This window comes from Chiloscyllium punctatum, chromosome 36 (assembly GCF_047496795.1).
Source record: "Chiloscyllium punctatum isolate Juve2018m chromosome 36, sChiPun1.3, whole genome shotgun sequence".
Taxonomy (NCBI): Eukaryota; Metazoa; Chordata; class Chondrichthyes; order Orectolobiformes; family Hemiscylliidae; genus Chiloscyllium; species Chiloscyllium punctatum.
In genome coordinates this window covers 14,809,089-14,836,646 of record NC_092774.1, presented here as the reverse complement: position 1 = coordinate 14,836,646, position 27,558 = coordinate 14,809,089, and the positions used below count along the sequence as shown (strand labels likewise).

Sequence of the window (27,558 nt, the reverse complement as noted above, 5' to 3'; positions counted from 1 at the left end):
TCAGTATATCGCTCTTTATCTGCCCTCAAATAAGGACCGAATTAAAGCCCGACGTCTGTTCCACCTGAACATCGATTTTTTTTTAGTTTGCAGGTTCCAACCCTCCGTTTCAATCATTTATTAAAAGTTATTCGTGTGACATGGGCATCGCTGGCTGATGTAGTACCCACAATCCCATGCGGTCCAGACACCGCTCTATTGGCCGTGAGCAGTGTTCATAGTGCGCATGTGTGAGATTGGAATGGGACCCCTCCCCTTGTCGTTCTGATGGACGGGGAGACCAATCTTTGGGAAACCCTCTCGGACCGGAAGGGGCCTGGTCCTCCTGCCAATCAGAACCTCCGCCACTGTCTGAATGCGGAAGGTCGACCATGAGCTTCTGAAGTTGCTGTTGCTCCTCTCTCTCTGAATGAAGATTGAGCTTCAGTCCAGACTGTAACTTCCTTCCTCTGTTTAACATCTGGGAGGACCGCACTCTCTTTTCTCGCCCTCTTTCCCATTTCTTTTCTCATCCTTGGGTTCAGCTGTTGGTTTGTAGGAGCTGAGGGGAAAAAGAAAGTCAATCGAGGTGAAGGGACAGACTCTGGAAAAGGTTGGTCTGGATCTGTGTCTATTAATGTTTGACAGGCTTTGTTTCCTGAGCTTGAGACATTTACTTGTCTGGCAAAAAAGGATGGTGTCTTGATCCATGTTGGGGATGGAAGTGGATTATGCTGTGAGTGACTTGCTCGTAGTAGTCCAATAAGTATTAGATAAGTAATCATGACACACAAACCTTGGGTTATTGACTGTTTATTCGGAGCTCACGGGGAGAGCCAAGTCGACCTCATGGTCACAAGTCACTCTGACGAGAAACAGAGAGTTGTGTGATTATATAGGTTACAATCATTTAACAATTAGCAAACTGTTAATTGCAGGAAATTGAGCAAACTGAGGCACTTTACCCAGTCACGTAGTGTCTGGATAGTGTTGGTTTGTAGCTGATGTGTACAATAGGTCCTTACAAAGAGAAGGATACTCCCATGCAAGAAAAGAATGTTTGTCAGGTAACAGTACAGCTGCAAGACCGAGTGTCTCTGTTGAGTCTGGGAATGAAGGGTAGTTGGGACAATGCAGGGAAGAGGAGCTCAGACAATGGATACATCAGCCATGATCTTAATGTAGGCTGGAAGGGCCAAATGGCCTACTCCTGCTTCTATTACTATGAAACTATAACCCCGCATTTCCCATGGCTAACCCACCTAACCTGCACATCCCTGGGCACTGTGGCCAATTTAGCATGGCCAATCCAAATCAAGGCCGGTGAGCAGTGTAGTGATGTGGAAAATGAACATCAGAGAACAATAGAAAGGGACAAGGAGAGTAAATATACCAGCAATCAAAACTGGATACTAAAGATCACAAAAATTGAAATGATACATGGTGAATCTGAATGTTTGCCACATTGTAACAAAAGTGAATGAATTAACTGCACTCATTGAAATGAATAATTATGGTCTGAGAGTCCTTACAGAGACATGGCTTCAGGATGGCAAGAATTGGATCCTGAATATTGAGGGGGGGGAGTCAGATAGGAAGCGAGGTAAAGGCAGAGAGGGTTGGCACTGCTAATCAAAGCACTGATCACATGGTAGTCTGGTGTCAGCTTGGGTTTCAGGGCCTGATTTCTCTGTCCTCTGATCTCCCTGTTCCCACAGAGTAAGATGTCGGTCTGTCCTCACCTTTGCTGGACTTCTGCTGAAGCTTTCACGCCTCTTTTACAGCTTCCAGAACAAGAAAACATTCAGTCAATCGAAAGCCAACCCACAATCTCAGCCTGTCACCATTCCAGATACAGAGTGTAGTCACAGCAGGGAATCAAACAAGAAAAATGAAACAAAATCAGAAATAAATAAATGCCTAATGTTTGTTCATTAGGAAGTAAACCAGAAATAGGGCTGTCCCAGGATTCTGAGAGTGCCCTAGTTGAGGAATTCTCTCTCCCTTCTATTAGTACTGTTGGAGCAAAGTAACTCGTGTGTCAAATCGTTTAAAGTAAAGTAGTCAGGAGAGGAGACCTTGAGCAATTAACTAGCTTTATTCGTTGCCATGGGGAATACGTTAGTTCAAAATAAAGTCTGACGTAATCCGATAAAATACAGAATGTTACATGTTTTATGTAAAACACAAGCCCCACTCTCCATTAATTATGCAACTGAGGGGCAGTCGTAAGGTTCACATACATTGTCCAGACCTACATTTCTTCATGTCTACAAAACTGAATGTTATCTTATACTGCAGGTTCAGCTAGGCTCTAATTACTGATAAGGGACAGAGAGAACCAATCTGTCATTCTATGAAGCAGCACAGTATGATGGCCTGAGGAGCAGAGACAGCCTGCAGCTGCAAGGTCAGGCTTTCAAAACAGAATTCCTTACTCTTCAATACTCTTTGCTACCTTCCCCACCCTCCTCCCTGACCTATCCCCACCCCCATTCACCTATTGTACTCTATGCTACTTTCTCCCCACCCCCACCCTCCTCTCATTTATCTCACCACCCTGCAGGCTCTATTCCTGATGAAGGGTTTTTGCCTGAAACGTCCATTTTCCTGCTCCTCGGATGTTGCCTGAACTGCTGTGCTTTTCCAGCACCACTCTAATCAAAAGTGGAGTGGCCATGTTGAATTACCCATAGTGCCCAGGGATGTGCAGGTTGTGATGGATTGGCCATGCTAGATTACCCATAGTGCCCAGGGATGTGTAGGTTAGGGTGGATTGGCCATGCTAAATTACCCATAGTGCCCAGGGATGCGCAGGTTGTGGTGGATTGGCCATGCTAGATCACCCATAGTGCCCAGGGATGTGCATGTTAGAGTGGATTGGCCATGCTAAATTACCCATAGTGCCCAGGGATGCGCAGGTTGTGGTGGATTGGCCATGCTAGATTACCCATAGTGCCCAGGGATGTGCAGGTTGTGGTGGATTGGCCATGCTAAATTACCCATAGTGCTCAGGGATGTGCAGGTCAGGTGGATTGGCCATGCTAAATTGCCCATAGTGTTAGGTGCATTAGTCAGAGGGAAAATGGTTCTGGGCGGGTTACTCTTCAGAGGGTCAGTGTGGACTGGTTGGGCCGAAGGGCCTGTTTCAAACTGTAGGGAATCTAATCTAATCTAGCATAATCTCTTGTAGACAACCTGTTCTTGGGATCGTATTTGTCCTGTCTGGTGGTTAGGATTAAACGTTACTTGTGCGATTGATGGTTAGGTTCAGATTTGTTACTTCTGCATTTGCAATTTTTTTCACTGGACTTACATCCGTCTGTGGATTCTTGTTTGTTCTGAGTCGTATCTGCCTGACTCAGTCCCACCGAGTTAGCCAAGCAGAAGCCATTTTGTCCTACCTCCCATGTTAAAGTGGAGATTTGAGGTGGCCCAGGGAATCCTTTGAGAACTCAGACCTGTAAAGCCTCACTCTTGGTTTGTCCTGGAAATCATACTCTTTGGAAGCGTGGAATAAAAATCTCTCATCATAAAGCCCCAAAATGCAATTCAATTCAATCCATAGCAGATCTCGATCTGTCTCTGTCTCTCTCTCTCTGTCTCTCTCTCTCTGTCTCTGACTTTCTGTCTCTCTCTCTGTCTCTGTCTCTGTCTCTCTCTGTCTCTCTCACTCTCGTCCTTTTGAATGCTGAAGACAGCAAAGATTTATTTTGTGAATGCCCCGCTTGCAAGGGGTAGTAAGAATCCATTATAATGGATAAGATCCAACCATTAATTACAAAGCTATGGATAGTACCGAGTCTTGTTTCAGGGTCAGATTCAAAGACTATCATTAATTTCACAAGGGAACGGCTGTGAATGTTATCACTTGGTGTCCTGTTCACACAGATTCACCGACACTAAGGTAAACATTCTTAATTGCATTACAGCATTCTGTTATTACTGGGTGAGCCCACAACAACCCATGCCTCTGCAATGTCTCCAACAGCCTCCATATAGAACCTTATCAAAGGCTTTACTGTGGTCCATGTACACCACGTCAACTGCCCTACCCTCATCTCCATGCTTGGTCACCTTCTCAATAAACCCAATGAGGTTTGTGAGACACGATCTGCCCTTGATGAAACCATGTTGACTATCTGAAATCAAATTGTTGCTTGCTAGATGATTATAAATCCTATCTCTAACATTCCTTTCCAAAAGCTTTCCTTCAACAGAAGTAAGGCTCACTGGTCTATAATTACCTGGGTCATCTCTGCTGCCTTTCTTGAACAAGGGCACAACATTTGCAATCCTCCACTCTGGTACTAAACCTGTAGACAATGACAACTCAAATATCAAAGCCAAAGGCTCTTCTATCTCCTCACTCGCTTCCCAAAGAATCCTCTGATAAATCCCATCCGGCCCAGGGCATTTGTCTACTTTCACCTCTTCTAGAATTGATAACACCTGTGTGCAACTAACCTCGATCCTTTCGAGTCTAATATCTCGTACCTCATTCTTCTCCTCTACAATATTCTCTTTTTCCTGAGTGAAGACCGATGAGAGATATTCATTAACACCTCTCCAATCTCCACAGGGCCCACACTCAACTTCCCACTTCTGTCTTTGACTGGCCCTATTCCTACCCTAATCATCCTCTATTCCTCACATACCTATAGAAAGCTTTAGGCTTCTCCTGTATTGTATTTGTTAAAGACTGCTCATGTCCTCTCTTTGCTCTTAACTCTCTCTTTAGATCCTTCCTCGCTGATCTATAATTCTCCATCGCCTCATCTGAACCATCTTGGCTCATCAACACATAAGCCGTCTCCTTCTTTGTAACAAGAGACGCAATTTCTATTGTAAACCACGCTTCCCTTACCCTATGACTTCCTCCCTGCCTGACAGGGACATACCTATCAAGGACACACAATATCTGTTCCTTAAACCAGCTCCACATTTCAATTGTCCTTATCCCCTGCATTTTGCTACCCTATTCTATGCATCCTAAGTCTTGCCTAATTGCATTATAATTGCCCTTGCCCCATCGATAACTCTTGACTGTGGCATGTTCCTATCCCTTTACATCGCTAAATGAAACCTAATTGAATTATGGTCACTCTCTCCAAAGTGTTCACCTTCCACTAAATCAAACATCTGGCCTGGTTCATTACCAAGCACCAGATCCAGTGTGATCTCCCCTCTTGTTGGCCTTTCGACATACTGTGTCAGAAAACCCTCCTGAACACACTGGACAAAAACTGATCCATACGATGTACTAGAGTGAAAGCATTTCCTGTCAATGTTGGGGAAGGTAATGTCCCCCCGAATGACCATCCTGTTCCTTTCACTCCTACCCAGAATAATTTTTGCTAATCCTCTCTTCCACCTCCCTGGAACTCTGCGGAGGCCTATATAAAAACTCCAAGCAGTGTAACGTCTCCTCTCCTGTTTCTAACCTCAGCCCACATTACCTCAGTAGACGAGTCCTCATCAAAAGTTCTGTCAGCCACCGTTATAGTATCCTTGACTAACAAGGCCACACCTCTCCCTCTTTTACCGTCTTGGCTGTTCTTAATGAAAGATCAAAACCCTGGAACCTGCAACATCCATTCCTCACCCTGCTCTATCCATGTCTCCAAAATGGCCACAACATCCAAGTCCCAGGTACCTATCCGTGCTGCAAGCTCACCTACCTTATTGTGGATACTCTGGCATTGATGTAGACACACTTCAAACCACTTCGCTGTCTGCCAGCACATTCCTGTGACCCTGAAATCCTGTCCCTGTCCTCCCTATTCTCATCCTCCTGTGCATTGCAGCTACACCCCTGGTTCCCATCCCCTTGCTGAGCTAGTTTAAACCCACCCGAATCGCACCAGCAAATTTCCCACCCTGGTTCAAGTGAAGACTGTCCTGTTTGTACAAGTCCCACTTTCCCCAATTATCCAAAAACCTGAAACCCTCCCTCCTGCACCATCCTTACAGCCACGTGTTCAGATAATATCTCTCCCTATTCCTTGCTTTGCTATCACGTGGCATGGGTAACAAACCAGAGATAACCACTCTGTTTGTTCTAGCCCTCAGCTTCCACCCTAGCTCCCTGAAATCCTGCCTTACATCCCTATCCCTCTTTCTACCTATGTCGTTGGTACCTATGTGGACCATGGTTTGGGGCAGGACACCCTCTCCCTTCAGGACCCCAAAGACATGATCCAAGACATCACGCACCCTAGCACCTGAGAGGCAACACACCAACCGCGAGTCTTGTTCGTTCCCAACAAACCTTCTATCTGACCCTCTAAGTATCGACTCCCCAATGACTAATACTCTCCTGCTTTCCCTCCTTTCCTTCTGGTGCAAGAGACCTGGGCCCCAGTGCATACCCCTAGTAGGACGTTTTCCCCCCTCAACAGTACCCTCTGACTTATACAGCAGGAAGAAAATAAAAATAAGTCGTCCCTCCTCACCCAGGAACCTCTGCTCTCCAACTTCAAATGTAAAACCTCAACTCAGTGACTCCCCACTCCTGGGTTGCTGCTGCCGCTGAAAAATAGAAAATGTCACCTGTTTTTTTTTGAGGTTAGCACTGCTGCCTCACAGCACCAGAGCCCCGGGTTCAATTCCCCTCCCATGTCTGCGCGGATATCCTCCCACAGTCCCAAGATGTGTGGGTTAGGGTGAATTGGCCACGCTAAATTGCACCATTGTATTAGGTGACGGGGAATGGGGCTGGGTGTTTTGCTCTTCGGCGGGTCGGTGTGGACTTGTTGGGCCGAAGAGCCTGTTTCCACACTGTAGGGAATCTGATCTAAAGTTCTGGAATTTATATATTGATGAACTGAAACCTGCAACCCCTTCTAAAAGATGAAGGATTCAGCAGCGGTCCAGGTTTGTGCCAAACATTGCATCGGTTGCAAGACACTGTGATATTTTGCTATTAATTCTGTGTCTTATGATCCTGCAGCACAGCGACCCGCAGAAGGAGCAGCGCTGCAGAAGCTAGTGCTTCCAAATACACCTGGGTGGGCGGGGTTTACCAGAGAGGGGCGGGGTTTAGCCTGGGGGACGGGTTTTAGCGGAAGGGCGGTGCTCATGGGCGGGGCGTGTCTCGTGAGGTTCGCGCGCTTGTAGGCGGGGCTAGGCTCAGCGGACGATGCGGCGCGTCCAGCGTGGACGCGCGCGGCTTTGTGGGCGGTTGCGCGTGAGAAAGGGGGGCGTGGTTTTGACTCGCGCGGGGATCGCGGCGAAGGGGTGGGGTTTAGTGCAGGAGGGGAAAGAGGTTTGGTTCCCAGAGGCGGGGCTTTGTCCCGAAGCGGCGGGGCTTATGACCTGCTTCAGGAAGGGGCGGGGTCTACGAGCTGCGTTCGGAAGGGGCGGGGTTGAAGTGTGACGTTGGCGGAGGAGGGGGCGGGACCTGGACCTGGACCTGGATCAGTGGGCGTGGCCATCCCGAAGCCGGAAGTGTGCCCGCGGTCTGTTTCCTCCGCTGGAGCCTCGCCTGCAGCAAGTAAGGTAAAGCTTTATCAATATTTCCTTTTACAGAGTTTGTATTTAATAACCAGTAATGGATACTCAATATCATCATAAAGTCCCAAAATGCAATTCATTTCAATCCATTGCAGATAAGCACTAAGAGTTAATTTTCTACAGGATTCAACAGTCTCAGCACTAAAATGGTCTCACAAGGGAACGGCTGTGAATGTTATCACTTGGTGTCCTGTTCACACAGATTCACTGATGCTGAGGCAAACGTTCTTAATTGCCTTACAGCATCCTGTTCTCACTTGGTGAGACCAGGTGTCCCTATCTTTAAGTTCTCTCCTCATTCTGAGCCTTCCTGCCTGTTTATTTTCTAGTGCAGTAAATGTATTCAATAATTCATCATTACATTTTAGTCTGAATGTTTAAAGACATGTTTTAAGGCTATAGACTTTATCACCCAGATGCCCACACTCTCATTCCTCCCTTTGATTGCACCGCGATCACTGAAAGAGAAGGCTAGTCCAAACGAATGCCCTTCAAGGTGGTCCAGCCATCAACATCCTGTAGAGAGGCACCACCATCTTCACAGCTCATCTGGTCATATTTATCATCACCATCGACACGTGTGGGTGAGCCATCAGATCGCGAAAGGAACATCTTCTGGGGCAAATCTATATCACTAAGGGACCTCATAAGCCTAGCAATTAAATAGCTAACAATACCAATACCGACAAACAGACATAGCTAAACTGATAAGCCAATTGTACCATCGGCCCAATCTGCAGTTTCCCCAACTGGTCCCTTCAGTCATTCTGTCACGGAATACCTGGATCACTTCTTGTATCTTTGTAATATTGCCAGTGAGATTGGGAATGCCCATAGTGCGTTTATCTTGGACAATGGTGCAGACCTCACCCTCCCGGGCGAGTATATAGCCTAAGGCACACCGATTCTGCATAGAGTAAAGACACAGGTCTGATAATCCCAGTTTACTCTGTTCCAGAGCCTCTTTACTCTTATTTCCTTAAATGGTCAGGCCACAAAAGAGGGAATTGAGGTTCTGTTGACTTGTCACCCCTGCCGATCCTTCCAACCTCAGGGTACTCTGGATTCCCCAGCCTATCGGGTGTCCTGTATTGTCACCCAGTCCCTTGGGATCCTTTCAGTTGGAGCAAGGTTGGCTGAGGTTCCATCGACTTGTCCACTGGCCTGGACAAGGTACTGTTGTGGGAACAAGGGCTCCGATAGTGACCTTATGAGGGACATCTTTGCCATCCAGGACAAGGAAATTGGTAGCTTTACCTTAGCTGAAGAAATAATAGTCTGGTTTGGTGTATATTAGGGAGAGTTTGTCAAAATAGGTTACTGAAATGTTACAGCAGGGGGTCTGGTCAGGTCTACAGGAGTATAGGGTCAACGTTTTGCAAGAGGAGTCGCTTTAGCACTGTACAAAATGGGCCAAGTGACTCGAGCACTCGCAGTGTATGGGAGACAATGGTCCTCAGAATGCTGTTCCCGTTGGGCTCTCCCTTCGCTCTATTATTCATGGTCTTGGTGACAGTATCAGGTTCTGAAAAGAGAAAAGGCCTATAAATGCACAAGGGAAGGGTTCCGTTCCAGGTCCATGTGCCACATAAGGCCTGCTGTACCCCAGGCAGTGTTACACCGGCTGTTTGTATACACAGACCGGAGGTATTGGAAAGTGATATTTCTCTTCAAAGGATTGGCAGTAGGAAGTCTGACAAATAGAATGGAATCGGGGACTGATTGGTGCGGCCATTCAATTGACAACGGTGCAGTTGGACGCAAGCTGAGCGCCCAGCGACTGTGACCGTCATAGGGTTGGGAAGTAAAACCTGGAAGGTTTCTCCGTTCTCCGTTAATATTACATGCAAAGTGTCGTCCATTGTCTGAGCGAATGCACGCAGGTATACTGAAGCGGGGAATTATTTCCTTAAACAAAATCTTCATCACAGTCTCAGCAGTAGTGTTAGGAGGAGGGTAGGCTTCAATCCACTTCAAAAAGACATCAACAATAAGCAAAACATATTTATAGCAACTCAACTCATTTCTCCAACTCAATGAAGTCCAGTTGCAGTGTCTCCAAGGGACCCTCCAGCAAGGGAGTTCTCGTAGAGAGCATGTTCTGCCCTGACTGGGAGCAGAAGGGTTTGACTGAAGTGTGTCTGTGTTAATGCCTTGATGTCTCATTTTGCTCCCACCTTCCCGGTGTCATTAACCATTTTGTGTCTGGTCCTTCCTCAAGAAGCTGCATTGTAGCTGAATTGACACTTTTTTATTGCTTCCCAAAATTAGACCTGCTCACTCTCAGCAGGATCCCAGTGTTGTGAAAGATATTAACTTTCAGGTGGAGGTATCCAAAATTCAGAGAGATGTCAGTCTTGATGTTTTTGCTTTTTCTGCCCCTGTAAGATCCTGAATCAGCACCTTCAGGGGAATTAGTTAGAGCGCAGTGAGAACAGAGGGGATGGGAGAGTGGGATGGTACTTTCAGTTTTGTGGAACAACAAAAGATTATTCCACAGAAAGTAGAATTGCTTGTTCTGAATTTCTACCCTGTACTGATAGTGATGACTTTTGTAATCTCTTTTTGCAGAGTATATGAAAATCTGAAGACTGAAGTTTCAAAATCAACGGATGAAGGGCTTATTCCCGAAACATTGACTCTCCTGTTCCTCGGATGCTGCCTGACCTGCTGTGCTTTTCCAGCACCACATTTTTTGACTGACTCTCTAGTGTCTGCAGTCCTCACTTTGACGTCAATGTCTGACAGTCTCTGAATCCATCGGGACCACAACGATTTTTGACTGTGATTTCTGTGAGAGGGATCTACACTTTTTGGTTCCTGTTTGAGGACGTTTTCAGCATCAGTGGGACTGGACGAGAGATCCCACTGTTGCAGCGCACTGTGTGTGGAGCCTGAAACAGTGATACGGCCTGGGAAGGGGACTTCACGGCAGGGAGGGGCTCTACACGTGTTTGTGTGCAGCTGAAGCTGTGGCCATGGAGGAACCTGAGGAATCCCACCCTGTGGAGGAACCGTGGAAGTGTGGTGACTGTGGGAAAGGCTTTCTTGTCCCACCTACCCTGGAGACTCATCGACGCAGTTACACGGGGGAGAGGCCATTCCTCTGCACCGACTGCGGGAAGGCCTTCAGATATTCCTCTCACCTGTTGGCCCACCAGCAGGACCAAACGGGGGAAAGGCCCTTCAGCTGCCCAGAGTGTGGGAAGGCCTTTACCCAGGCCTCCACACTGCAGAGTCACCGGCGTATCCACACGGGGGAGAGGCCCTTCAGATGCCCAGAGTGTGGGAAGGCCTTTACCCAAGTCTCCACCCTGCTGAGGCACCAGCGGGTCCACACAGGGGAGAGGCCCTTCAGCTGCCCCGAGTGTGGGAAGGCCTTCAGTAATTCCTCCACCCTGCGGAGTCACCAGCGTGTCCACAATGGGGAGAGGCCGTTCACCTGCTCTCAGTGCGGAAAGGGCTTCACCTGCTCCTCCAACCTGCGGAGCCACCAGCGTATCCACACGGGGGAGAGGCCCTTCAGCTGCCCTGAATGCAGGAAGGCCTTCAGTAATTCCTCCGCCCTGTTGAGGCACCAACATGTCCACACGGGGGAGAGGCCATTCACCTGCTCTCAGTGCGGAAAGGGCTTCACCTGCTCCTCCACCCTGCAGAGTCACCAGCGTATCCACACAGGGGAGAGACCCTTCAGCTGCTCTCAGTGCGGGAAGGCCTTTACCCACGTCTCCTCCCTGCTGACCCACCAGCGTATCCACACGGGGGAGAGGCCCTTTAGCTGCCCAGAGTGTGGGAAGGCCTTTACCCAGGTTTCCACCCTGCTGAGGCACCAGCGGGTCCACACGGGGGAGAGGCCATTCACCTGCTCTCAGTGCAGGAAGGGCTTCAGGTATACCTCCCACCTGCTGACCCACTGGCGGGTCCACACGGGGGAGAGGCCCTTCAGCTGCCCCGAGTGTGGGAAGGCCTTCAGCACATCTTCCACCCTGCTGAGACACCAGCGGATCCACACCGGGGAGAGACCGTTCACCTGCTCTCAGTGCGGGAAGGGCTTCACCTACTCCTGCAACCTGTGGAAGCACCAGCGAGTTCACGTGCCATCGCAGGGGGATTGAAGGAGTGACGGCCGAGTGCCATTATCGATTGGACTATCAACCCGGTTCCGGGGTCTGCCGGATTCAAATCCTGCCACGACAGATGGCAGAATCGGTATTCGGTCAGAAATGTGGAGTTCGGAATCTAACAATGAGACCGTTTCAGGGAGGGGGTGGTGCGGGGGAGAAAGCCCCCATCTGATTCCCTCTCTCCCTTGTTAGGGAAGGGAACCACCATTGTGGGAAAGGATTCACTCAGTCATTCCAGCTGCATCCTTTACCCGGTCTGGCCTATACCTGACTCCAGACCCACAGCAGTCTGGTTGACTCTACACTGCCCCTTCCTGGCAAATGAGCAGGGAGACACTTACTTGGAGACAGGGTATGGGTTAAAATTGCTGAGTGAGGCAATACTTCCTCCGTGTTACAGCTGTACCAAGGATCCAATTACAAAGGGACAACTTGATGCTGGCCAATAGTAAAAACAGTGAGGGGGGTGGGACAGGGGAGGTGTGGTGTGTGCACTTTGACCTTGAGCTGTTCAAAAAGCACCTGCTGTTTCTCTGCCTTTTTGCTGGTGGGATCTGAAGCTGTAACAAAGTTGGGTTGCAATAAAGGTTACCTGAACTTAACACCGGCCTCAGACTCTCATTGAAAGCTTTGAGCTCCAAGAGGTTTTTGTTTTAAAGCTGCTCATTTCTTTCAGCCTCCTGCACTAAGTTTAGAACATGGAACATAGAACAGTACAGTGCAGAACAGGCCCTTCTGCCCTCGATTTTGCGCCGACCTGTGAACTATTCTCAGCTTGTCCCCCTACACTATCCCAAAATCAACCATGTGCTTATCTAAGGATTGTTTAAATCTCCCTAATGTGGCTGAGTTGACTACCTTAGCAGGTAGGGCATTCCACCCCCTTACCACTCTCTGCATAAAGAACTTGCCTCTGACATCTGTCTTAGATCTATCATCCCTCAATTTGTAGTTATGTCCCCTCGTACAAGCTGACGTCACCATGCTAGGAAAGAGTCTTTCACTGTCTACCCTATCTAATCCTCTGATTACCTTGTATGTCTCTATCAAATCCCCTCTTAGCCTTCTTCTTTCCAATGAGAAAAGACCCAAGTCTCTCAGCCTTTCCTCATAAGACCCTCCCTCCAGACCAGGCAACAACCTGGTAAATCTCTTCTGCACCGTTTCCAATACTTCCCACATCCTTCCTGAAATATGGGGACCAGAACTATACACAATATTCCAAGTGTGGCCGCACCAGCGTTTGTATAGTTGCAGCATGATATTGCGGTTCCGGAACTCGATCCCCCTACCAATGAAACCCAACACACCGTGTGCCTTCTTCACAGCACTATCCACCAGGGTGGCAAATTTCAGGGATCTATGTACATGGACTCCAAGATCACTGCCTTCCTGTTATTCTTCCCAAAGTGAATCACCTCACATTTAGCTGTATTGAACTTCATTTGCCACCTCTCAGCCCAATTCTGCAGTTTATCCAAGTCCCCCTGCAACCTGTAACATTCTTCCAAACTGTCCAGTACTGCACCAACTTTAGTGTCGTCTGCAAATTTGTCTACTTTCACTCCTTCTAGAATTGATAACACCTGTATGCAACTAACCTCGATCCTTTCGAGTCTAATATCTCGTACCTCATTCTTCTCCTCTACAATATTCTCTTTTTCCTGAGTGAAGACCGATGAGAGATATTCATTAACACCTCTCCAATCTCCACAGGGCCCACACTCAACTTCCCACTTCTGTCTTTGACTGGCCCTATTCCTACCCTAATCATCCTTTTATTCCTCACATACCTATAGAAAGCTTTAGGGTTCTCCTTTATGTGTTAAAGACTGCTCATGTCCTCTCTTTGCTCTTAACTCTCTCTTTAAATCCTTCCTAGCTGATCTGTAACTCTCCATCGCCTCATCTGAACCATCTTGCCTCATCAACACATAAGCCTCCTCCTTCTTTGTAACAAGAGACGCAATTTCTATTGTAGACCATGGTTCCCTGACCTTATCACTTCCTCCCTGCCTGACAGGGACATACCTATCAAGGATACACAATATCTGTTCCTTAAACCAGTTCCACATTTCAATTGTGTCCATCCCCTGCATTTTGCTACCCTATTCTATGCATCCTAAGTCTTGCCTAATTGCATTATAATTGCCCTTGCCCCATCGATAACTCTTGACCTGTGGCATGTTCCTATCCCTTTACATCGCTAAATGAAACCTAACTGAATTATGGTCACGCTCTCCAAAGTGTTCACCTTCCACTAAATCAAACATCTGGCCTGGTTCATTACCAAGCACCAAGCTCCAGTGTGACCTCCCCTCTTGTTGGCCCTTCAACATACTGTGTCAGAAAACCCACTTGCCCACACTGGACAAAAACTGATCCATACAATGTACTAGAATGAAAGCATTTACAGTCAATGTTGGGGAAGTTAAAGTCCCCCATAATGACCACCCTGTTCCTTTCACTCCTACCCAGAATAATTTTGCTAATCTTCTCTTCCACCTCCCTGGAATTCTGCAGAGGTCTATAAAAAAACTCCAAGCAGTGTGACCTCTTCTCAACTGTTTCTAACCTCAGCCCACATTACCTCAGTTGTCGAGTCCTCATCAAAAGTTCCGTCAGCCACCGTTATACTATCCTTGACTAACAAGGCCACGCCTCTCCCTCTTTTACAGCCTTGGCTGTTCTCAATGAAAGATCAAAACCCTGGAACCTGCAACATCCATTCCTCACCCTGCTCTCTCCATGTCTCCGAAATGGCCACAACATCCAAGTCCCAGGTACCTATCTGTGCTGCAAGCTCACCTACCTTATTGTGGATACTCTGGCATTGATGTAGACACACTTCAAACCACTTCGCTGTCTGCCAGCACATTCCTGTGACCCTGAAATCCTGTCCCTGTCCTTCCTATTCTCATCCTCCTGTGCATTGCACCTACACCCCTGGTTCCCATCCCCCTGCTGAGTTAGTTTAAACCCACCCGAATAGCACCAGCAAATTTCCCACCCAGGATATTAGTACCCCTCTGGTTCAAGTGAAGACTGTCCTGTTTGTACAAGTCCCACCTTCCCCAGAATGAGCCCCAATTATCCAAAAACCTGAAACCCTCCCTCCTGCACTATCCTTGCTGCCGCATGTTCAGCTGATATCTCTCCCTATTCCTTGCCTTGCTATCACGTGGCACGGGTAACAAAGCAGAGATAACCACTCTGTGTGTTCTAGCCCTCAGCTTCCACCCGAGCTCCCTGAAATCCTGCCTTACATCCCTATCCCTCTTGCTGTGGGAGATTAGAAATGTTGTTTTTTGCAGAGGAGGCGAAGTGGGGGGAAGGGAAGCGGAATTCTTGTAGCATGTAGCGTACGTAATGAATATCGAGGGTCTTTTAAAGAAAATAGTTTTAAGCTAGGAAATAACTTTAAAGTGTTGTAGTTGACCACAAAAAGAAGCAGCAGGGACATTTCACAATAAAGCTTTTAGTATGATAAGAGAAACTGGATAAAAGAACAAGCTGTAACAAACAAGGAACAAAGAATGCAGACAAGCACAGCAGGATGGCCAGATCAGAAAATTACTAATAAGTGAGGTAATCGGCTTATGAGAGGATGGGAAAAGGGAGGTGCGATTCAGCAACTTGTAAACTGAATAAGAAAGCGAACATGCTCTGTTTTGGCACACATTTCTGCTCAATTGCAGAAGCGTCCGGTACTTGTAAGACTGTAATAAATTGTTCTTGTTTCCAAGGCTTTGTCTCAGGCTGATTGATTTGTGATTGAGTTCTGTTTCTCACATTTCTACCTATGTCATTGGTACCTACATGGACCATGACTTGGGGTTGGAAACCCTCTCCCTTCAGGACTCCAAAGATACGATCCGAGACATCACGCACCCTGGCACCTGGGAGGCAACACACTAACCGCGAGTCTTGTTAATTCCCAACAAAACTTCTATCTGACCCTCTAACTATCGAGTCCCCAATGTCTAACACTCTCCTCCTTTCCCTCCTTCCCTTCTGGTGGAACAGGGACAGGCTCTGTGCCAGAGACTTGGGCCCCAGTGCATACCCCTGAGTTATGCAGTACCCACTGACTTATACAGAAGGAAACACAAATAAGTCGTCCCTCCTCTCCCAGGAACCTCTGCTCTCCAACTTCAAATTTAAAACCTCAAATCAGTAACTCCCCACTCCTGGATTGCTGCTGCCGCTGAAAAACAGAAAATGTCACCTGCTTTTTTGTGGTTAGCACTGCTGCCTCACAGCGCCAGAGCCCCGGGGTCAATTCCACCCCCCCCCCCCCCACATCTGCGCGGATATCCTCCCACAGTCCAAAGACGTGTGGGTTCGGTGAATTGGCCACGCTAAATTGCCCTGTATTGTTCGGTGACGGGGAATGGGGCTGGGTGTTTTGCTCTTCGGTGGGTCGGTATGGACTTGTTGGGCCAAAGGGCCTGTTTCCACAATGTAGGGAATCTGATCTAAAGTTCTGGAATTTATATATTGATGAACTGAAACCTGCAACCCCTTCTAAAAGATGAAGGAATCAGCAGCGGTCCAGGTTTGTGCCAAATATTGCATCGGTTGCAAGACACTGTGATGTTTTGCTATTAATTCTGTGTCTTATGATCCTGCAGCACAGCCACCCGCAGAAGGAGCAGCGCTGCAGAAGCTAGTGCTTCCAAATACACCTGGGTGGGCGGGGTTTACCAGAAGGGGCGGGGTTTAGCGGGTGGGCGGGGCTCATGGACGTGTATCGTGAGGTCCGCGCGCTGGCAGGCGGGGCGAGGCTGGAGGCGCGCGGCTTTGTGGGCGGTTGTGCGTGAGGGAGGGGGGCGTGGTTTTGACTCGCGCGGGGATCGCGGCGAAGGGGTGGGGTTTGGTGCAGGAGGGGGAAAGAGGTTTGGTTCCCAGAGGCGGGGCTTTGTCCCGAAGCGGCGGGGCTTATGACCTGAATCAGGAAGGGGCGGGGTTTACGAGCTGCGTTCGGAAGGGGCGGCGTTGACGTGTGAAGTTGGCGGAGGAGGGGGCGGGACCAGGACCTGGATCAGTGGGCGTGGCCATCCGGAAGCCGGAAGTGTGCCCGCGGTCTGTTTCCTCCGCTGGAGCCTCGGCTGCAGCAAGTAAGGTAAAGCTTTATCAATATTTCCTTTTACAGAGTTTGTATTTAATAACCAGTAATGGATACTCAATATCATCATAAAGTCCCAAAATGCAATTCATTTCAATCCATTGCAGATAAGCACTAAGAGTTAATTTTCTACAGGATTCAACAGGTGGGAAGTAAAACCTGGAAGGGGCCATCCCAACGAGGTTGGAGACCTTTGCCAGTCCAGTTCTTGTCGAGCACCAATGAACCAGGCTCTACCCGTGACGAGGCTGAAAGGGAGGGAACATCGCTGTAGGTCACACGCTCCTGAGAGTGAAAGGCACACATAACATTGGTTAGAGCAAGAACATAACCAATCATTGCTTCGGTCATGTGGCGGACGTGGACTGAGAAGGGAGCCGAATCGTTCCAAGGGGGACGGAGGGGGTGACCAGAGAGACTCTCAGCTGGAGACAGTCGTGTCTTGCCCGCAGACATGGATCGCATCTGGAATAAGGCCACAGGGATTAACATAACCAGGAGAGGCCAGATTCGGCCATTAATTTGGTAAATTTAGTCTTGAGTCTGGTTAAAACATTCAACAAGGCCGGCCGCCTGCGGATGATAAGCACCGTGCAGTTGCCGACAAATACAAAGCTGGGAACAGAGTTCTCCGTTAATATTACATGCAAAGTGTGGTCCATTGTCTGAGCTAATGCACGCAGGTATACTGAAGCGGGGAATTATTTCCTTAAACAAAATCTTCACCACAGTCTCAGCAGTAGCATTACGAGGAGGGTAGACTTCAATCCACTTCGAAAAGACATCAGCAATAAGCAAAACATATTTATAGCAACTCAACTCATTTCTCCAACTCAATGAAGTCCAGTTGAAGTGTCTCCAAGGGACCCTCCAGCAAGGGAGTTCTGCAGCAGACCTGACGCTTTCAAGGTGGAGTCGCTTGAGTGATGGAGTGAGCTGCCAGAGGAAGTGGTGGGTGCTGGTACGATGACAAGTTAAAAGGCTCCTGGATGGGCATCTGAATATGAAGGGTTCAGATGGGTCAGGGCCAAGTGATGGCAAATGCAACTGGTGTATAGAGATGTACAGCACAGAAACAGACCCTTCGGTGCAACTCGTCCTTGCTGACAAGAGAGCCAACCCAATTTAGTCCCAGCTGCCAGCACCCAGCCCATATAGGGGCCAAGTGATGGCAAACGTGACTAGATTAATTTAGGATATCTGGGCAGGTTGGGCCAAAGGTTCTGTTTCTGCGCTGTGTGACTCTAATTGTCTGCAGTGAAAGCAGAAGTGTGGTTGTGAAGGCTGGACTTTCAGAGCATGTTCTGCCCTGACTGGAAGCAGAAGAGTTTGACTGAAGTGTGTCGGTGTTAATGCCTTGATGTCTCGTTTTGCTCCACCTTCTCGGGGTCATTAACCATTTTGTGTCTGGTCCTTCATCAAGAAGCTGCATTGCAGGTTCACCCTGAATTGACACTTTATTTTTGCTTCCCAAAATCAGACCTGCTCACTCTCAGCAGGATCCCAGTGTTGTGAAAGATATTAACTTTCAGGTGGAGGTATTCAAAATTCCGAGAGATGTCAGTCTTGATGTTTTTGCTTTTTCTGCCCCTGTAAGATCCTGAATCAGCACCTTCAGGGGAATTAGTTAGAGCGGAGTGAGAACAGAGGGGAAGGGAGAGTGGGATGGTACTTTCAGTTTTGTGGAACAACAAAAGATTATTCCACAGAAAGTAGAATTGCTTGTTCTGAATTTCTACCCTGCACTGATAGCGATGACTTTTGTAATCTCTTTTTGCAGAGTATATGAAAATCTGAAGACTGAAGTATCAAAATCAACGGATGAAGGGCTTATTCCCGAAACATTGACTCTCCTGTTCATCGGATGCTGCCTGACCTGCTGTGCTTTTCCAGCGCCACATTTTTTGACTGACTCTCCAGTGTCTGCAGTCCTCACTTTGATGTCAATGTCTGACAGTCTCTGAATCCATCGGGACAGCAACGATTTTTGACTGTGATTTCTGTGAGAGGGATCCACACTTTTTGGTTCCTGTTTGAGGACGTTTTCAGCATCAGTGGGACTGGACCAGAGACCCCACCGTTACAGCGCACTGTGTGTGGAGTCTGAAACAGTTATACGGCCTGGGAAGGGGACTTCACGGCAGGGAGGGGCTCTACACGTGTTTGTGTGCAGCCGAAGCTGTGGCCATGGAGAAAGCAGAGGAATCCCACCCTGTGGAGAAACCGTGGAAGTGTGGTGACTGTGGGAAAGGCTTCCGTTTCCCGTCTGCCCTGGAGACTCATCGGCGCAGTCACACCGGGGAGAAGCCATTCCCCTGCCCTGTCTGCGGGAAGGCCTTCAGACATTCCTCTAACCTGCAGGCCCACCAGCAGGACCACACGGGGGAGAGGCCCTTCAGCTGCCCCGAGTGCGGGAAGGTCTTCAACGATTCCTCCAACCTGTTGAGGCACCAGCGTGTCCACACAGGGGAGAGACCCTTCAGCTGCCCCGAGTGCGGGAAGGCCTTCAGTGATTCCTCCTCCCTGCTGACCCACCAGCGGGTCCACACGGGGGAGAGGCCATTCACCTGCTCTCAGTGCGGAAAGGGCTTCACCTGCTCCTCCAACCTGCTGACCCACCAGCGGGTCCACACGGGGGAGAGGCCCTTCACCTGCTCTCAGTGCAGAAAGGGCTTCACCTGCTCCTCCACCCTGCGTAACCACTGACGCGTCCACACGGGGGAGAGACCCTTCAGCTGCCCCGAGTGTGGGAAGGCCTTCAGCACATCTTCCTCCCTGCTGAGACACCAGCGGATCCACACCGGGGAGAGACCATTCACCTGCTCTCAGTGCGGGAAGGGCTTCACCCGCTCCTCCCACCTGCGGAAGCACCAGCGAGTTCACGTGCCATCGCAGGGGGATTGAAGGAGTGACGGCCGAGTGCCAATATCAGTTGGACTGTCGACCTGTTTCCGGGGACTCCCGGGTTTGAATCCCGCCACGACAGATGTCAGAATTGGTATTCGGTCAGAAATGTGGAGTTCGGAATCTAATGGTGAGACCGTTTCAGGGAGGGGGAGGTCGGGGGTGGGGGGGGAGAAAGCCCCCATCTGATTCCCTCTCGCCCTTGTTAGGGAAGGGAACCACCATTGGGGGAAAGGATTCACTCAGTCGTTCCAGCTGCATCCTTTACCCGGTCTGGCCTACACCTGACTCCAGACCCACAGCAGTCTGGTTGACTCTACACTGCCCCTTCCTGGCAAATGAGCAGGGAGAGACTTACTTGGAGACGGGGTACGGGTTAAAATTGCTGAGTGAGGCAATACTTCCTCCGGGTTACGGATGTTCCAAGGATCCAATTACAAAGAGACAACAGTGAGGGGGGTGTGGGACAGGGGAGGTGTGGTGTGTGCAGGCAGTCAATACATGTAATAGCTTGTAACTTTGATTTTGGAAACAGAACCAGTCTGACTCAAGATTGGGATGCAGGCAGACTCTGACCTCACACCTTTAATGCATTGTCTGAGCTGAGATGTGAGCTTTTGCTATCAAACCTTGTTATCTCGAGAAGGTGACAACAAGAAGTTCTGGGATTCACATTGTAATGAGACCTGCAACCTATTTGAAAAGGTGGAAGACTTAACAATCCAGGTTTGTTGAATATACCATTTCAGTGGCAGGACGCTGGAATGTTTTGCTCTAAATTGTGTCTCAGGATCTTATCCTCCACAACCACCTGATGATGAGGCAGCACTCCAAAAGTTACTGCTTCCAAAGAAGCCTGTTGGACTACAACGTGGAGTTGTGTGATTCTAGAATCTGGTCTCCAGCATCTGCAGTCCTTGTTTTTACCTCGTTGATTTTAACCCTACTGCGAATCCTCTTGCAAGGATGCCTGCCTTGAAGAGGTTTTCCTCCTCTGTCTACAAGAATCTCAGGGAGTCCCTCTCCGACTGCAACTCCCAGGTCATTTCCTCTGCCCTGAGGCTCTTCAACCATGTCCTGAAACAGACTCGCTACCACAGCCCCATTCGCTTCCTCAGTGCCTGCCTCCGTAACCAACTCATCCCACACGGACTTCGGACCACCTTTAAACCAGCAGAGTTCGGATCCGAACAGGACAAACAGTACAGACTACAGATTCAAAAAACACCAGGAATGGTTCTCCTTCAAGATCCTCCGCTCCACGCTTGCAGCAATGCGCCGTCACCTAACCTCTCTCCAGTCAGCCCTGCCTCAGCTGAGGGCCACACTCTCTCAGAATTACAAAGGACCCACTCTGTACTACATCCTCAGGAGAATTCATACTCTCAACAAACAGTATTTCAACTCCATCTTAAACATCAAAAACTGTAAGTATAACAAACCTTTATCCACCCACCTCCATAACCAGCGCTCCTCAAACATTCCAGAAGATTCCCCCGGCCTCTGAAATTGCTCGGACGCCATTAGCCATGCGGCTGGTGCAGCTGCCGCCCCCACGCTGATTGATGTCACTTCCGCCCCCATCATGGCTACTCCCACAGTCACTTCCGCCCCTCACAATTCCTCATGCATCACATGTGACATCATTTCTGCCCCTCACATCATCGCTGATGTCACACGCTCAGTGACTTCCGCCACCCTTACTGCTGTGGTCACCCCCACTTCCGCCCCCACCAACGCCACTCACCTGCATTCTGCTGACATGCCCCCCACAGATCCCACTGTCGCCATTCCTGGCCTACAGAACCCTGAGGGGAACACCACCCCAGCTCATGACTCCACCCCCCCATTCCCCCCCACCATCACACCCACTCCAGTTACCGGCTCCGCCCCCACTCCCAGCTCCACACCCACACCAGATCCCAGCTCCCAGCCATGCCGCGTTTTCACCATCCCCCCAGACCTCCCCCTCACTGAGGACGAACGATTAGTCCTCAGCAAAGGACTCATCTTCATCCCCCTCCGTCCACGCATCAATGAATTTAATACACGCCGTGATGTCGAACACTTCCTCCGCCTCCGAGCTTACTTTCACAATCTGGACTCCCGCCCACCTTCCGAGGACCCCTTCGCCCACCTCCAACACACTGCATCCACCTGGACACCCCGCGCTGGCCTATTTCCTGCCCTCGACCTCTTCATTTCCAACTGCCGCCGGGACATTAACCGCCTCAACCAGTCTACCCCCCCTCCCCCACTCCAACCTCTCACCCTCACAACGCGCAGCCCTCCAATCCCTCTGCTCCAATCCCAACCTCACCATCAAGCCAGCGGATAAAGGGGGCGCAGTGGGAGTCTGGCGCACTGACCTCTACGCCGCTGAAGCCAAACGCCAACTCGAAGACACCTTTTCCTACTGCCCCCTCGACCATGACCCCACCCATCATCTCCCAGACCATACAGAACCTCATCACCTCAGGAGATCTTCCACCCACAGCTTCCAACCTCATAGTCCGGGAACCCCGCACTGCCTGGTTCAACCTCCTTCCCAAGATCCACAAGCCTGACCACCCTGGACGACCCATTGTCTCAGCATGCTCCTGCCCCACTGAACTCATCTCTACCTACCTATACACTGTCCTATCCCCCGAGTCCAGGAACTCCCCACATCTGTTTGAGACACCACCCACGCCCTCCACCTCCTCCAAGACTTCCGTTTCCCCGGCCCCCAACACCTCATCTTCACCATGGATATCCAATCCCTCTACACCTCCATCCGCAATGTCCAGGGCCTCCAAGCCCTCCGTTTTTTCCTCTCCAGACGTCCCTAACAGTACCCTTCCACTGACACTCTCATTCGTTTGGCTGAACTGGTCCTCACCCTTAACAATTTCTCCTTCGAATCCTCCCACTTCCTCCAGACCAAAGGGGTAGCCCATGGGCACATGTATGGGCCCCAGCTATGTTTGTCTCTTTGTTGGCTACGTAGAACAGTTGATCTTCTGTAATTACACCGGCACCACTCCCCACCTCTTCTTCCGCTACATTGATGACTGCATTGGCGCCACCTCGTGCTCCCGCGAGGAGGTTGAGCAATTCATCAACTTCACCAACACATTCCACCCTGACCTTAAAGTTAACTGGACCATCTCTGACACCTCCCTCCCCTTCCTCGACCTCTCCATCTCCATTAATGATGACCGACTTGACACCGACATTTCCTACAAACCCACCGACTCCCACAGCTACCTGGATTACACCTCTTCCCACCCTACCTCTTGCAAAAATGCCATCCCGTATTCCCAATTCCTCCGCCTCCGCCAGATCTGCTCCCAGGAGGATGAGTTCCACGACAGAACACACCAGATGCCCCCCTTCTTTAGAGACCGCAATTTCCCTTCCCACATGGTTAAAGGTGCCCTCCAACGCATCTTGTCCACATCCCGCACTCCTGCCCTCAGACCCCACCCCTCCAACCGTAACAAGGACAGAACGCCCCTGGTGCTCACCTTCCACCCTACCAACCTTCGCATAAACCAAATCGTCTGCCGACATTTCCGCCACCTCCAAAAAGACCCCACCACCAGGGATATATTTCCCTCCCCACCCCTTTTCCGCCTTGCATATCTACTTGGTTAGGTCCACCACCCCCCCCCCCCCCCCCCCCCCCAAAACCCATTAGGAAGACTGGGTGCCTCCTAGCAGAGCGCTTTAGGGAACATCTCCGGGACACCTGCACCAATCAACCACACCGCCCGGTGGCCCAACATTTCAACCGCCGCTCCCTCACCACCAGACGCCTGGAGGAAGAACGCCTCATCTTCCGCCTCGGAACACTTCAACCCCAAGGCATCAATGTGGACTTCAACAGTTTCCTCATTTCCTCTTCCCCCACCTCACCCTAGTTCCAAACTTCCAGCTCAGCACTGTCCCCCTGACTTGTCCAAACTTTCTATTTTCTTTTCCACCTATCCATTCCACCCTCCGCCTTGACCTATCACCTTCATCCCCTCCCCCACTCGCCTATTGTACTCTATGCTACTTTCTCCACTCCCCCACCCTCCTCTCACTAGTCTCTCCACGCTTCAGGCTCTCTGCCTTTATTCCTGATGAAGGGCTTTGCCCGAAACGTCGATTTCGAAGCTACTTGGATGCTGCCTGAACTGCTGTGCTCTTCCAGCACCACTAATCCCGAATCTGGTTTCCAGCATCTGCAGTCATTGTTTTTACCCAATAGTAAAGACAGGGTGGGGGAGGTGTGGGGTTCAAAAAGCACCTGCTTTTTCTCTGCCTTTTTGCTGGGGGGATCTGAAGCTGTAACAAAGTTGGTTTGCAATAAAGGTTACCTGAACTTAACACCGGGCTCAGACTCTCATTGAGAGCTTTCAGCTCCGAGAGGTTTTTGTTTTAAAGCTGCTCGTTTCTTTCAGCCTCCTGCACTAAGTTTAGAACATGGAACAATCCAGCGCTGGGGAACTCAAAACTAGGGGGGGCATTTTTATTTAAATAAAAGGAGAGAGATTTAAAAGAAACCGGAGGGGCAATATTTTGAAAGAGGGTGATTTGCATGTGGAATGAACTTGCTGAGGATGTGGTAGATGCAGGTACAGTGACAACATTGAAACAGCATTCGGATGGATACATGAGTAGAAAGGTTTAGAGGGATATGGGCCAAATGCAGGCAAGTGGGACTGGTTTAGATTGGGAATCCTGGTCAACATGGACAAATTGGACCGAAGTGTCTGTTTCTGTGCTGTATACCTTTATTGAAACCAGTAGATTTCTGAAAGGGGCTTGACAGGATAGATGCAGATAAAATGCTCCTTTGTGGGGAGGGTCATCGAATTCCGACAAGGTGGAAGCAGGCCATTCAGCCCATCTATTTCACTCTGGCCCTCTGAACAGTATCCCACCCATACCCATCCTCTCCCCCGGCCCCGCCCATCCCTCCCCCGGTCCCGCCCATCCCCCACGTGCAGACGTCACGCGTGGGTGAAGGCGGTTGGGAGGAGAAGTCGCTCGAGCGAGGAAGCGGCGGGAGGGCGGCCGTTAGGAAAATCCAGATATCCTGAATTAATCTAGTCCCCTTTGCCAGCACTATATCCCTCTAAACCCTTCCTATTCATATACCCATCCAGATACCTTTTAAAGGCTGTAATTATACCAGCCTCCTCCACTTCCTCTGGCAGCTCATTCCATACCTGCACCACCCTCTACATGGAAACGTTGCCCCTTCAGGTACCTTTTATATCTTTGTGGCCTCACCCTAAACCTATGCCCTCCAGTTGTGAGTCTCACCCCAACATTAAGGAAAAGACTTAAAAATATTGCTTTTGCATTTTTCTGGCTGCTCAATCAAATATCGAGCCACATTGGGGGGAGGGGAGAGGAATTATGGCTCTGCCCTTTTTGTTCTCCGATAGGTATTTGGAAACTTAAAATCTGTCAATAACATCAGCATTGCTACAGAGCACGTTGTGTACACTCCTCAGTGTCAACAAGCAGGGCACGTGTTTGCCAATGTCACCAAAACATTGGGCATGTTCCTCGCTGTCGGCAGAAAAGTTGCGAAACCTACTTTTGATGGACGAATAAGGAGCACTGGAGGACCGGGGGGGAGACTTGTCCTTCTGCCATTCGGAGCTCCCCTATTGGTGAATGTGGAAGTTGGAGCATGAGCTTCTTAAGGTCCTGCTCTTCCTCTCTCTGAATGAAGATTGAGCTTCACCTCAGACTGCAACTTCTTTCCTCCGTCCAACATGTGAGTACAGCACTCTCTTTTCTCACCCCCTTTTCCATTTACGTTTCATTCTGGGGTTCAAGTGTTGACTTGGAGCAACTGAAAGGAATGGGAGTGAATCCAGCGAGGGGACAGACTCTGGAAAAGTTAGTCCAGGCCTGTGTCTCAATTGGCAAAATAGACGGACAGGAGACTGGAAGAGCAAGCCAGGCAGTATCAGGAGGTGGAGAAGTCGAGGTATCTGGTCTAACCCTAGTTCAGGACTGGGGGTGGGTATAGGGAGAACTGTGGAACAAGGGTGTGCTGGGGGCAAGGTATTGAAGTGGGGATAGGTGGAGACAGGTAGAGGGTACAATAGACAATAGGTGCAGAAGTAGGCTGTTCTGCCCTTCGAGCCAGCACCACCATTCATTGTGATAATGGCTGATCATCCTCAATCAGTATCCTGTTGCTGCTTTATCCCCATAACCTGGTACGACCTGGTTGGTGAATGGGAGGAAGGAACCTAGTTGGCAGGGAAGAGTGGAAGGGAATGGGATGGGGGATTATTTGAAATTGGAGAACTCGGTGTTGAGTCCTCCGGGCTGTTGACTGCTCAGACAGAAGATGAGGTTTTGTTCCTCCAATTTGTGGTTTGGTTTGTTGTGGTAATGGAGGAAGCCAAAGATGGTCATGTCAGAAGGGGAGTGGGAAGGGGCATTAAAATGGGTGGAGACTGGGAAGTCCGCTCAGCCTCTGCGGACCCGGCTGTGATGCTCAGCAATCCGTTTCTCAAGTTTACGCTTGGTCTCCCCGATGTAGAGAAGACCACAATTGACAAAGCACAGTAGGTCAAGCAGCATCTGAGCAGTAGGACAGTCGAAGTTTGGGGCACGAGCCCTTCATCAGGAATGATGCGTGGATGTTCAGAGGGGCATCAGTGTCCTTCTGTGCCAGTTGTCAGACAGGTGCAGCAGGCAATGAGCAAGGCAAGTGGTGTATTAGCAAGAGGAATTGAGTTCAGAAGTGGGGATGTCTTCTTGCAGTTAGGGGGTCATTGAATACATTCAAGGCTGAGTTCATCTGATTTTTATGTGAATGTTTATGGGGAAGGCAAGAAAATGGTTTAAAGACCAGTATAGAACCAAGTTACAGAGCCATACCGCACAGAAACAGATCCTTCAGTCCAACTAGTCCATGCTGACTATGTTCTCAAACTAAACCAGTCCCACCTGCCAGTGTTTTGGCCCAAATCCCTCCAATCCTTTCCTATTCATGAACTTATCCAAATGTCTTTTAAACGTCGTTACTGTACCTGCATCCACCACTTCCTCTAGACATTTAGTCCACACGTGAACCACTCTGTATAAAAACAATTGTGCCCTTCAAGTCTTTTTAAAATCTCTTTCTCCTGTCACCGTCAAAATTTGCTCCCTAATCTTGAAACCCCAACCCTAGGGGAAGGACACCCGTCGTTCACCTCATCTCTCTCCTCATGATTTTATAAACCTTGATAAGGTCACATCTCCTCCTCCTCTGCTCCAGTGAAAGTCCCAGCCCATCCACCGAGATGCAGGTAGATCCATATCCAGTCATGATCGGTTCAATGCTGGTCCCAATTCTCTCTCTCGGTGTCCAGGACAGCAAGAGACCACAAGACACAGGAGCAGAAATTAGGCCACCAGGTCTGCTCATTCCATTCAATCATGGCTGATATGTTTCTCAGTTACATTCTTCCGCTATAAGCAAAGTGAAAATGGAGGGAGTGAGTGTGGGATGGAGATTTTCGGTTTCCAGGGAATAAGAGAGGAAAGAGTTCACTATAAATTAGAATTTATGGGATCGGCTGATGAGCCGAGGAGTGTCAGTTGGAGTTTAATTTAGAGAAATCAGAGGTTTGTATTTAGGTCAAGCAATCCAGGCAGGACTGACACAGTTAAGGGGAGTGTTGCAGAATAAAGAGACCTTGGAGTGCTAGAGTCTCAGGTGGATAGAGTAGTGAAGGCAGCGTTTGGTTTGCCTTCCTTCATTGCTAATAGCATTGAGTATAGAAGTTGTGAGATCATGTTATACACACTTCCCACTCGAACGTGTTATCTAACTGCTTAACTGTTTTTAGTGAATATAATCCACACCTCCCGCTGCTGCCATAACATGGTTTGTTTGGAAGCCCTAGCTTTCGGAGTGAT

General features: G+C 49.3%; 1 protein-coding gene and 1 pseudogene across 1 annotated transcript in view; both read left to right on the top strand.

The window, feature by feature from the left end:
- Positions 1-12,220, top strand: part of LOC140460792 (uncharacterized) — a 38,919-nt gene extending 26,699 nt beyond the window's left edge. The window contains exon 2 of the mRNA XM_072555477.1: positions 10,676-12,220. Within this exon, the coding sequence (XP_072411578.1) occupies positions 10,676-11,609 (934 nt within the window). The 3' untranslated portion in view covers positions 11,610-12,220. The remainder of the gene's footprint in view (positions 1-10,675) is intronic.
- Positions 12,221-16,671: 4,451 nt separating this feature from the next.
- LOC140460775 (uncharacterized) lies at positions 16,672-23,294 on the top strand (annotated as a pseudogene).
- Positions 23,295-27,558: the final 4,264 nt, after the last annotated feature.